At 52.7% G+C, this 12341-nt stretch overlaps 1 protein-coding gene across 1 annotated transcript; it reads right to left on the bottom strand.

Annotated features, from left to right (window-relative positions):
* Positions 1 to 4466: 4466 nt before the first annotated feature.
* Positions 4467 to 8819, bottom strand: Krt15 (keratin 15). Its single transcript, XM_005087366.4, has 8 exons — positions 8226 to 8819; positions 7285 to 7367; positions 7009 to 7165; positions 6436 to 6597; positions 6213 to 6338; positions 5819 to 6039; positions 5394 to 5419; positions 4467 to 4902 (listed from the first exon to the last, which is right to left on the bottom strand). Exons 1-8 carry the CDS (start codon positions 8712 to 8714, stop codon positions 4793 to 4795), a joined length of 1374 nt encoding a protein of 457 aa, XP_005087423.1. The 5' UTR covers positions 8715 to 8819; the 3' UTR covers positions 4467 to 4792.
* Positions 8820 to 12341: the final 3522 nt, after the last annotated feature.

Raw genomic sequence — 12341 nt, forward strand, 5'->3', positions numbered from 1 at the left:
ATTCATCTGCCCTAGGACACCTTGAAGTCTGGTTTTGAATCTCAGCTCGGTCTAACATACCTAGAGGTGGGATACTGCAGTTTCTGAATGTTAGCTGTATCCCCCATGCAAGCACAACATCTTTCCATTCTCAGGCATCGTTAACACATGGTCAGTGGATTGTCCTGTTTCCCATGGAGGCCTAAGACATTAATGACTTACAGTATCAGCCCTTCCAATGATGATGTCTGATCTGAGTTCCTGAGCCCAGGCGTTTATGGGAAAGCTCACTCAGTGAAGAATTTCCATCACAACTGTCCCACTTAGTACCCTCTTCTCAGAAAACTGAATCCTGGGATAGTAGGAAACAAGAAGAAACGTGGGGATTTTGAAAGCTTCTCGTGGACCTCGCAGTGAAACCATCTCTAAGTTAGTTTCAGCACATTGTCTTCCCAAGTCTCTGGCCCTCAGATATGCATGTCCTCACCAGGTTGCTAATGTGCAGAGCCCTCCCTGGCTTGCACCCTGTCCCCTGGCTCCTACTGCAGTGTCTTGCTTAGATAGAATCCCTCCTCCCTCTCCTGAGAAACAGACCTTCCTCCTGACAGTCAACCCAGGCCTTAAGACAGGTCTCCCTCCTGAGACACCTGCTTCTTACATAAATCACTTCAAACTACTCTTGGTGCCTTGGGCCCTGGCATGTCCACAGTGCCTAATCCTAAAATCCTTTTATGTCAACACAGGCTTCCCAGGGACTCAGCAGGGTCAGCAAAGACTTAAAGTGAGATGAACCTGAGTTGCAAGCCTCCTTTGGCCACCAGCTACCTGTGTGACCTTAGGAAAGTTGCTCAACCTTCCAAGGCCTGAATGGCCACAAATGAAAACCAAGCATTAGAGGAGTGAGTACATACGATTTATCAAATACCTGAGATGCAAAAGGCATGGGGCAGGGAGAGAATTGCCTGGGAGGAAATGCAAACTCATTGTTAGATGGCCAGTCTGAAAATCCTCCTGCGCCTCCACCCTGCACTGACACACAGCTTTGCCTTCCTCCCTCTCTGGTCCCTGCATAGCACCCATAGCAACCAAGCAGATGGCAGGTGGCTCCTCTATCACTTCCTCTGCCCTATTTGAGGACACGGTCCTTGGCTACGTCTCTGAACACAGTGCCTGGTGCAGAGAAGCCTGAGAAGCCGTATCAGGGGCTTTTGCGGGTGCAGGTGATAAATAAGGCACACAGAGGCAACATTCAGGGAGCAACCCCAGCTCCCAGTCTCAGGAGCAAGGCTATCAGGCTGGACCTGTTTCCTCCCATTGCCCTTGCAGGTGACCACCACATAGACACACTTCCAAGAGACTGGTGGCTATCCAGAGCCGTGTATCAGGCAAGAGCAGTGAAGGAGACCCAACACCATGTACAAGGTTGGCAAATGCTGATATAGGACCCAAACGGAGGGCTCTGCAGAAAGTCCAGAGCCTGGTTCTTCTCCGAGGTTCCAGGTCACCGTGTCCAGCCATACTCCTCATTTTACAGGATGAGGAAATGAGGCCCAGAGAAGGAAAAAGACCAGCTTCAGTCCTCAGAGAGATTTGGCAGTCGTATCTCTTGCCTGGTCTGGGAAGTCCAACCTGAGCAGGAGATATGTCCAAGACCATAACCTACTGTCCTAAAGACAACCTCTCTGTAGGGACAGGAGCGGAGGTCACCTGCTGCCTGCTCCCTCAGGTTGACTAGAACCCAAGCCTGGCCTCAGCCCATGACAGACAGAAGGTGTACCTCTTCTGCCAAGAAAACTATTTAAGGGCTTGTAGGACATAAGCCATCTCAGGGTACAGGCATCTCTAGGGGCAAGGCAGGAGACAGGACTTGACAAGTACCAAGGACATTTTCTCAGCACCACTGGGGATCCCAGGAAAGCAGAAATAGGTACTCCAAGCCAGCATGGTGGCTCACAACCATAAACCCAGTAGTCAAGAAGGTTGGGAGTTCTAGGTCATACAAATTCCTATCCAGGAATTTGAAGCCAGGCAGGGAGACCCTGTCTCAAAAAAGCAAAAGCAAGAGTAAAGGGGGCACTACAGAAAGGCCTCTCTCTCTCTCTCTCTCTCTCTCTTTCTCACTCTCTCTTTCTCACTCACTCTCTCTCTCCCTCTCTCCCTCCCTTTCCCTCCCTCCCTCCCTTCCTCTCTCCCTCCCCCCTCTCTCTCACTCTATCTCTCCTCCTCCCTTCCTGCTAACACACATATGCATACACACTATTTTTACATTTATTTTGTTACTTATTTGTGTGTGTATGTGAGTGAAGCTGTCCTCAGCACACCAATGGAAGTCAGAGGACAACCTATGGAGATTGGTTCTCTCCTACCATATCTATCCTGGGATTCAAACTCACGGCCTTCAGTCTTAGCAGCAAGCCCCTTTTACTCACTGAGCCACATCAAGGTCTAGCTGCAGGAGGAGGCAAGCAGAGGCCACCCTCAGTCCGTGCCCTCCCTCACCTTACTGCACCTTCTGCAGAGGTGTTTGTTGTTCATTCGTTGTTTTTGTTTTGCAAACTGGAGGCAGAAAAAAATACTGGCTTGGTTCAGAAGGTCTGAGGCCTCCCCTTGGGGGCCCGAGGCCTGTGAAGCAGAGCAGGAACCAGGCTGCAAGCTTCTACCAGCTGAACCAAAGGAGGCTTGGTACAGAATCTGACTGCTCTCAGGATGGGGAGAAGCACAGACTGCAGGGACTGCCTTGAGCTTCCCTCCACGAGAGTGTAAGCCACAGCAAGAGAGACAGAGGCCAGATGACAGTGTTTCTTTATGACACTTGGACAGGCTGCCTGGAGGTCGAGAGTAGGTTCCAGTGAGCACATTTCTTTGAAAAGATGTTTCGGCGTCTTCTACCTCGTGTCATCAGGGGAAAAGTGAGGGCCTAGGGTGGAAGGACTTATCAGGACCCAGTGTTCCTGTTTCTGACTTGTGACCTCATTCATATTACTTCACATTCCCGGGCCTCCGTTTCCTTTTCTGAAACTGACTCTGGAGGTTGACGTCATTTCACAGTGTTGTCTGGGGACTTAATGAGATGGTATCGTGGAAAGCCCTACCCAGGGTCCAGCATAGTGTAGACACTCAGTAAATCCCATTCCCTTCCTCCAGCCTAAGGAAGTCTGGCCTCCCAGTGCTGTCTGGAGACACATTGTCCCTTCAGTCTCCTCAGAAGAGCAGGCACTACCTCCGTCAACGGTCTGTGGAGAAGGAGTTTGCCCATGGAGACAATGCCACACTCTTGAGGGCCTTGGTGCTCCCCTTAAAGGCCAGCAAGAGCTTCCCCCAGCCTTCTCCTCCCAGCAGGACTAAAGGTTTCTCCCTCCCATGTCCCGTCCTCACCCAGACCTGACACAGCCCAGCTGAGCAGCCCAGCCTAGTCACTCCCCCTTCCCTGCTCTCTGTTCAAGGCGATATGATCTGAGCTAGGAGGAAGTAGCCCCAAACCGGAAGCAATGAGCATGTGTGTGTGGACCCTGCTGCTGTAATGAGCCCTGGGGGTTGCTGGGAACTGGGAGCAGGCACAGAGGTCTGGACCAGGCAAGGGTTAGAGTTGCTTTCGACCTTGGGAAAATCTAAGGGGGCTTCCTGAAGCCAGTGTCTTTCCCTCTAGGGGACTTATGTCTGCTACAAAGGGACATCGTGTAGCGTTACAGAGGGACAGAGATGGACATGGCTGATCATCTTGAAAACCAAACGTGCCCAGCTAGACAGAAAGGAATGTTCAGTGTGTGAGGTAAGTACTGAAGACAGGAACAGGGTCTCCCAACAAGCTGTGAAGGGGCACGGCCTAGGATCCCAGAATAAGACCTGGCTATGGAGTCTATAAGTATGAGATCCAGGCCAGCCCCAATGCTTACTGCCCATCCGCCAAGAAATCCTTCATCTCTATAACAGGAGGGCCCTCATCTCTAAGATAGGAAGGGCAAACCCTGACCACCTATGGTGGTGAGTACTGAGTCAGACACATGGATAAATGAGCCTCGCCCAGTGACAATCAAATTGTGGTGTACAGCAGTCACTTGAAAAATACTTATTAAACATGTGTTCTGTGTTAGGTGTCCCAAAGAGCCCTGGGGAACTGTCCCAGCCCCACCTCCACCCTTCCCAGTCCTTCCCATCCCATGGGATAAGGCAGAAAAGTGAGCCACCTTCTGGGGCTGAAACACTTCACACACTCAAGAATGAATGAATACACTCTCAAAGCAGTGGTGACACACGTCTCTAATCTCAGCACTCGGGAGGCAGAGGCAGGCGGATCTCTGTGAGTTTGAGACCAGCCTGGTCTAAAGATCAAGTTCCAGGACAGCCAGGGCTACACAAAGAAACCTTGCCTCAAAAAAAATTATGTATGATCATTCAAGGAGGAAAGAAACACCAGAGGTAAGTGTCAGAATGGTGACTTCCTCAGAACTGTATGCCACCAGAAATACTGAACACATGACCAAGGGGCATTTGTGAAAAGAAAAGTGGTTCTTTATTGAAGGAACGGACAGCCATATGACCAAGGGGCATTTGTGAAAAGAAAGGTGATTCTTTATTGAAGGAACGGACAGCCATACAAAGGTCAGTTGCTTCATGCACCTCCATGCTCAAAAGCAGGGAAAGCTACAATAGGAGAACATGCAGAGCCCAGGACTGGGAAGCAGGGAGAGGCTCTTCATCGGGTCGCTCTCCGAAGGCCTGGACAAGAGTCTGCATTGTCAATCTCACTGGCCAGCGCCTCTCTCGGCCCAGAGAGAGCAGGGGTGGCAAGGGGCTTTTCTCCAGCACCAGATACTTAGATTTCTCTCTTACGGGAAGAAACCACCTTCCCATCGACTGATTCCTCCACACTAATGTGGAAATTGCTGCTGCTGCTGCTGCCACCGCTGCCACCTCCCAGAGAGGCTGCAGGGGGGAAAAAGAGAACAGGTTTCGGCGTGAGCATGGAGGACTTCCAGAAGTAGGTTTAGGCACTGGGAAAATGGACAGAACCCCTGCAAATGGCCACTGGACAATCCCTCTGGAGCTATCAAGAGGTCTGGTGAATTGTTCATTAGAAGTGAGAGCTGGTAACCTCAGGGATGCCCAGCAGTGAATGGCACAGGGGCAGGGGTTAAACTGTGCTTGACCAGCAGTTATTGTGGTATCACATCACACCAGCATGAAGGTGAGATCGGATAGAAAGGCAAGCCCTTTTCAAAGCCTGCTGGGCCTGGAATGTTCTTAGGAAATTTGTAATCTAAGTCCCATCTAGAGTCATTGGGGGAGGGAAATATCTGGAGCAGGAATACCCTGACATTGGGATATGTCTCCTCCTCCTTCCTCCCCACTATAGGTACAATGGTGCCTACAATGTTCTGCTCCCACCCACACCAAAGGGGTTTACCCTCTCTTACCTTCCCTGACACCAACGCCAGCCATCCTGAAAGAGAAGGAACACTGTGCGTAAGTCAAGGAAGAACGCTCCCATCTCCCTAAAGGAGCCCCGGTGGACAGCTGAGTGGTCCTCTCCACCCCCAACACCACAATGATTTTTCTAAGGGCTAGGACATCCTGGTGGTCAGTCCCTCAGGCTTGCCATCCCAAACCGGTAGAGTTGTAGCCATGTCCTGTCCATCATTTACAGGAGAAGCACAGGTCCAGAGAGTAGAAATGATATACCCAAAGTAACCGCTGAACACCAGAATGGAGACTCCAGAATCCTTAGGTCCCCTTCCACTCAACAAAGCAGCTCGTGGGATACCCTGATTTCCTCTTCTGATGGCCCTGGACCCCAGCCCATCCATCCCTCTCCTTTCTCTCCCTGCAGATGTCCACCTACTTAGCATCCTGGCCCTCAAGCAGGTTGCGGTAAGTGGCGATCTCCTGCTCCAGGCGAGTCTTGATGTCCAGCAGCATGTTATATTCCTGGTTCTGGGCTTCCATCTCACTGCGGAGCTCACTCAGCTGGCTCTCCAGGCTGCTAATAAGCCCCTGGATCTGCTGCAGCTGTGTGGCGTAGCGGCACTCCACCTCTGCCAGAGAGTTCTCCAGCCCGGCTTTCTGGTGGGGTAACAGATCCATAAGCCCACTGGGCTAGAAAGCAACCCATTGAAGGTAGAAGAGTAGGAAGGATGGTAGGGAGTGCCTGAGATGGCAGGAATGTGTGAGATGAGGCTTTCCCAGCCATGGAAGATGGGAACATGTGTCACCCAGTAGGGACAGAGGGACCGTACCATGCTGAGCTGGGACTGCAGCTCAATCTCCAGCCCCTGCATGGTGCGTCTCAGGTCTGTGATCTCCGTCTTGCTGGTCTGGATCATTTCTGTGTTGGAAGCGACCTCCTTGTTCAGCTCTTCAGTCTGCAAGTCACACATGAGAAACATGGGCCTCGTGGGCCTCCTCAGAGGCCTCTGAAGGGGGAAGGAGGGAGAGGGCAGAGTGGGGGTGCAGACCCACCTTACTGAAGAACCAGGCCTCTGCATCCCGACGGTTTTTCTCCGCAATGGCCTCATATTGTTCCCTCATCTCGGCCAGCATGCGGGTCAGGTCCACCCCAGGTGCTGCATCCATCTCCACGTTGACCTGGCCGGCCAGCTGACTGCTGAACTCTTTCATCTCCTGCGGAGGGGGGGAGGGGAGGAGGGGGGTTAACCCTTTAGAGACAAGGCTATAAAGCAGGCCAGCAATTGGGAGTCCTGAGGGCTGACTCTGTCTGTACTCGCAATGTGACCTTAGCACACCACACCACCCTATCTCTTGTCTCCACTGGATCATGTGGACCCCTTAGTTCTGAGGCTCTCTCTCTTGCTCTGGGTCCTAAGAAACAAGGACCTCGAGAAAACAAGCCCATGAAGCAAACCAATCCTGCAGTTCACACCTGGCCCGGCCTTGGGTCCAGATTACCAGAGAATGTGACCCATCTCCTCTGTGGAGTCCCCACGTATATTTCTTAATCACCAAGCCCTCAGGGGACCCTGACAAAAGACTGGCTGTCCTGGTCTTCTCCCTACCACCCTGTCTTGCTGTCACCTCCTCGTGATTCTTCTTCAGATAGGCCAGCTCCTCATTCAAGTGCTCAATCTGCATCTCCAGGTCAGTCCTGGCCAGGGTCAGCTCGTCCAGCACCCTGCGCAGCCCGTTGATGTTGGCCTCCACGCTCTGGCGCAGGGCCAGCTCATTCTCATACCTGGGGAGGGGAAAGGAGCCCAAGCCAGGAAAGGTGAGGAGCCTGGGTTTCTGAGTCAGAGAGGAGGAAGGCTGGGTAGAGGGGGTGAAACAGACAGGGGTAAAGCCGTGGGAACACACTTGAGCCTGAAGTCATCCGCTGCCAGCCTGGCATTGTCAATCTCCAGGATGACACGCGAGTTGTCGATGGTGGCAGCCAGTATCTGCAGGAGACAGAGAGTTGTAGCTAAGGGCTGCTGCTTTTTCTGCCCTATGCCCACGTCTCCCTTTGCCAACTGCTGCCCAGTTACACTTCCTGTGCGCTTCATTGTGCTGGCCCATGCTACCTCCCTGGGGCAACTTCAAGGCATAGAAAACTAAGGAGGCAGTATTGCCTGAGACTGCCTGGAGGACATGGCTAGACAAGACCATGCTGCGATGGACAGCAGTTGGCTCTGTCAGGTAAGGGCTCTCCGGAGACACTATACCCGCCTACTTGGGCACAGCTCACAGTGGCTGCCTCCTGCATGCCTTGACAGAGCCCTTCATCTCCAAAACATTGCAGCCATTGGGAACTTGGACAGCAGCTAAGAAACGTGTTTGCAGCTAAGCAAAACAGATCCGGTTAGTTAAAAGGGAAAGTGAGGGGGTGGCACAGCCTATACTAAGTTCCTGGTCAACAACGAACAGCAATAAGACATCCTTAAGGCCTGAAGTAAACAGTCCAGGCATTTAGGACCCTTGAGGCTGCGTCTGAACAGCACATGGGTCAAAAAGTTAAAGCAATCATTTGCAAAAATCCCTGAAAGTTTTTGTAGGGCAAGGAGAAGGAGTTGCTCTCTTTCGATGCCCCCATCTGCAATTCCGTGTATTTAAATGGGATTCCCAAGATCACTCCCTCCCCCAACACTGCCAAGTGGAACAGATATGTTCCCACATGTACCTGGGAAGCAGGTGCATCCCAGCCTTGCAGAGGTTACACAGCAGGGAAGGACTCTCTTAGTCAACAGTATTATTGCTGTTACAGATGTGTACAGGGCACCCACCACCTGTTGCCCTCTGTCTGACATAAGAGGACTTACTTTGTCCCGGATCTCTTCCATGGTCTTAAAGTAATGGCTGTAGTCTCGCTCCGGACTGGCTGGGCTCTGCTTCTGGTACCAGTCTCGGATCTTCACCTCCAGCTCTGTATTAGCCTGCTCCAGGGCCCGCACTTTGTCCAGGTAGGAGGCCAGGCGGTCATTGAGGTTCTGCATGGTCACCTTCTCATTGCCAGAGAGGAGACCTCCATCGCCACCACCAAAGTCACCAAAGCCACCACCAAAACCCCCACCAAAGGTTCCACCAAAACCGCTACCAGCACCACCACCAAAACCACAACTCATACCGCCCCCATATCCCCCTCCTGCCCCCGAGGAGACAAACCTAGCAGAAGAAGCAGAGATACTTCGGCTCCCACCTCCCCCATAGAGACTCCCTCCACCAAAGCTGCCTCCACCAGCACGGAGGGAACCCCCTCGGGTAGAGCCACCTCCAAAGGTGGAGGAAGTTTGCAAGAATGTGGTGGCCATGGTCAGGCAGCCTGTGCCTTCGTTTCCTTTTCAAGCAGGAGGGACTCTAGCAGGAGCTTCTGAGCTGGACTGAAACCAGGCTACAGTGCTGTTGCCCCTAGCCTGGGACTCCTTATATACCCTTGAGAGGGGGTGGGGGCCTCGCCTCCTCCCCCTGAGTGGAGCCAACTCCTCTGCCTTCCAGACAAACACAGCTGCCTGCACACCTCCACAGGGCTCACTTGTGGGGAGTTTTTCTTTTCTTTTTTTTTTTTCTTAATGCAACAAGAGAGATGATTCAGAATTAATGGGGTTTTGCTCTAGGCCATAGTTTTAACACTTGGATTACAGGTTCTTTTCTCACTCCAGGAAGAAGAGAGCCACAAGAGCAAACCCTCAGCATAGCACAGCTCCCAAGTTCCCTCATGTCCCATCCCGTTAGAGCAGCCAGGCCAGCTCTGCCCCCACCCCAGCCCGCTGCTAGCATGCCAGCCTCACCCCAGGTGCCCCAGGTAGATAGCTCCCTGCTCTCAGTTTCTCCCATCACTGTTCTGTACTCACTAATCAAACGCCCTATGCATGAGCCTTCGGGCCATGAAGTCCCTAGGAATGAGAACACAGGTGACTACAGTGCAAGCTAAGGATAGGGTCTCAAGTCAAGTTCCAAACGAGTTGACCAGAAAACCAATACCTGTCCCTCTTTCCCATCCCTGATACCTGGGCATGCTCTCTCCTCTCACCATCCTTCCCACCACCCCAATTCCAGAAGTCCCTCCTACCTCTTCAGTCTACCTCTTCAGTTCCCCCCAGCCCAGGGTCCTGGCTAGTTCACAAAAGCCCAGAAGGCTCAGGGTGACAGGAGTCTGATTGATGGTCCTGTCACCTGCCAACTGCACATGCCACTGAACCTCTGCTTGCTCCCAAGACGCGTTGGGGCAAACCCCTGCAGATAAGACCGGGGTAAGTTCCAGAAAGTCCCCCGCCTTCTTCAGCAAGAGACAAGTCCCTGCTTAGTGGGCCAGATTAACCCCCATTTGCCTTGTCAACTGCTGCCAGCTGGGGAGGAGCTGAGCTAGAGGCTCTGCTCTACGTGCCTAAGCACTGGGAGGAGGGCGGAGGCAGGAATGGGGGGGCTGGTAAGCAGGTGGAATGCATCAGAGCTCAGAGGCCAAGGAATCAGTCACTGCAATACTGAGGCCAAGGAGGACAGGCACACGTTCAGGAGGGTCCTCTGCCACCAGCTCACATAGCCCTATTTCTCTAAAACAATGGCTCTGTGAGCAGTGCCACCCAGACTGGAGGGAGCCCACAGCAGGGCTCCTAATGGAGAGCTACAATACAGGAAAGTGAATAGGGCTCCTGCAGGCCTTGGACCTGGGTTTAAAAAACAATTCCTATCAGTGATTCCTGTGAAAGTCTGCACACATCGCTTTTTAAGGCTCAGCCTCTTTGTGGTATAGGACACTAGCTTTATGGGTCACGCTGAGACTCAAGTTGCCCATCCTGACGCCCCCTGACTCCCCATCATCCATCTGAGGGGAGTGATAGCTGCAGACCTGGCACCTGCGCTTCCTGAGACCCCTCCTGCCCTCGGACTTGGGAACATTCTCAGGCTCGTCGGTGCCAGCGAGCCGTCGGATGACCCTTCTTTTTGCTGTAACAGGATAGTCCTCTGCTTCTGCCCCATGTGTTCATGACTGAGAAAGTACTTCTGAATCCACAATCCTCTCTAACCCCAGGCACAGAGCACAACTGGGGCCCAAGTTTCAGAATGAAGACTCAAAGGGTGACGCCATGAACGCAGGACGGCCCACCTGGAACGGGAATTACCAAGGCTGTGTCAGTCCTTTGATGCCCCCACCACCCACCCAAGCAAGATACAGACAACTTTCCTGTTACCTGAACTGGGTTAAAAGAGAACTACAGGCCTCAGGGAGAGGCCGCCTCACCAACTTCGCAGCGGGCCAGGCATTCTGGTGCTGGCTCCAGACAGTATAGTATTGTCTTATGGGTGGGAGGGTATTGTCTTTTCCTTCCAAAGAAAAATAATCAAACCCAGATCAGTCAGAGCTCATTAAAACCTCTGCAGACATGGCGGCCCCAGCAATTAACACAGAGAACAATTAATCCTCCATCACCCCAGGGTGAGGGAGAACCGGATTCCAGCCAGCTCCTTTCTACACCCTAACTCCCCACTAGCAGCTCTTGGGGAGACTTTCCTTCCACTCTCTGATCCAGGCTGGAAGTGACACCTGCCTTCTTCTCTGTCCTGATTCAAAAGAAAGTCTCTAATCTCGGGGCTGGGGTTCAGTCAATAGAGTATTTCCCGCACAAGCATGGGGACCCAAGTCCAGATCCCCAGTACCACATAAAAGCCAGGCACAGTGACAGAGGCTTATAGCCCCAGCAGGGGGTGGGAGCTGGGGAAGGAGAAGATCCCTGGGGCTCACTGGCCAGCCAGTCTAGCCCAATCAGTGAGCTCCTGTCTCAGAGAATGACCCTGTCTCAAAAACCAAGATGGAAAGAGATTGGAGAAGAACACTGGCCTTCACATGTTGCACACATGAAAGGAAGAAGGAGGGAGGAAGGAAGAAGGGAGGGAGGGAGGGAGGAAGAGAGGAAGGAAGGAGAGAAGGAAGGAAAGAAGGAAGGAAGGAAGGAGGCAAGGAAGGAAGGCAGGCCCTGGTCTCAGTCTAAACTGCTATGGTGAGCACCTATCTGGGTGAGGGGGTGAGGTTTGGACCATCTTCATTAGCAGGCTGGTTAGAGAATTGCCTGTTTCTGACCTTTGTCCACAGCAGCCAAGCAGGTACCTCTGGACAGACCCTTCATCCTTGAGATGGCATATGAGGAAGGAAGCCACCTAAACATTGGCTCCCATTCACACCCTCCCTGCCCCCTAGATCAGTTCCAGGGCGAGTGCACAATCTCTGACCTTAGAGTCCCGCCATTCCGTTTATTACCAGGTATAGGGCTCCACGCAATGATTTGACCTCTTTCGGAGCCTCCATCTACGCCAGGAAAATAAAGCAGCTCCATGCACAGGCATAACTGATGCATAGGTGGAGCGAGGCAGCTGATGGGAAGACTCAGATCTCCCCCACAAACAGCTCTGAGCCTGAAACAGCAAAGCCCTTCCACCCTGAACACACAAAGAAGGGCTTCGTCCCACACCCCAACCTGCATCCTCCTGTGTTGGTGACCCAGTCACCTGCCACACCTGTGTGGGCCCACACCCCGCCCCACAGTCACATTCCAGGGGGCCCTGGGTCAGAGAGAGGGTTGCTGCTGTGACAAGGGAGCCTTTCATAGACAGGGACAAGGATCTCTGAGCAATCTGAGGCTGGGGTGCGGCCTGGCCTCTGCCACCAGCTCCAAATCCTCCGGGGGATTTAAGTGACTGGAGGAGATGGAGGTTGTTGTAAGGCAGATGAGGAGGCCACAGGGGTGGGTAGAAAAGAGGAGAGCGGGGCTCCAAGACGGCACTTTTACAATCAGCCTTATGATTTGGAGCAAGCTAAGGTACAGAGACCCACGAGGGAAAGAAGGAAATAGTGCCTTCTTTAGGCTTAGCAGGAACCGTGGTACAGGGCAACCAGCACTCAGTGTGCTTCCCTAATAGGCCTCGGATGGGGCACTGAATGACAT

Source organism: Mesocricetus auratus, unplaced genomic scaffold, assembly GCF_017639785.1.
Source record: "Mesocricetus auratus isolate SY011 unplaced genomic scaffold, BCM_Maur_2.0 Super-Scaffold_100007, whole genome shotgun sequence".
Lineage (NCBI taxonomy): Eukaryota > Metazoa > Chordata > Mammalia > Rodentia > Cricetidae > Mesocricetus > Mesocricetus auratus.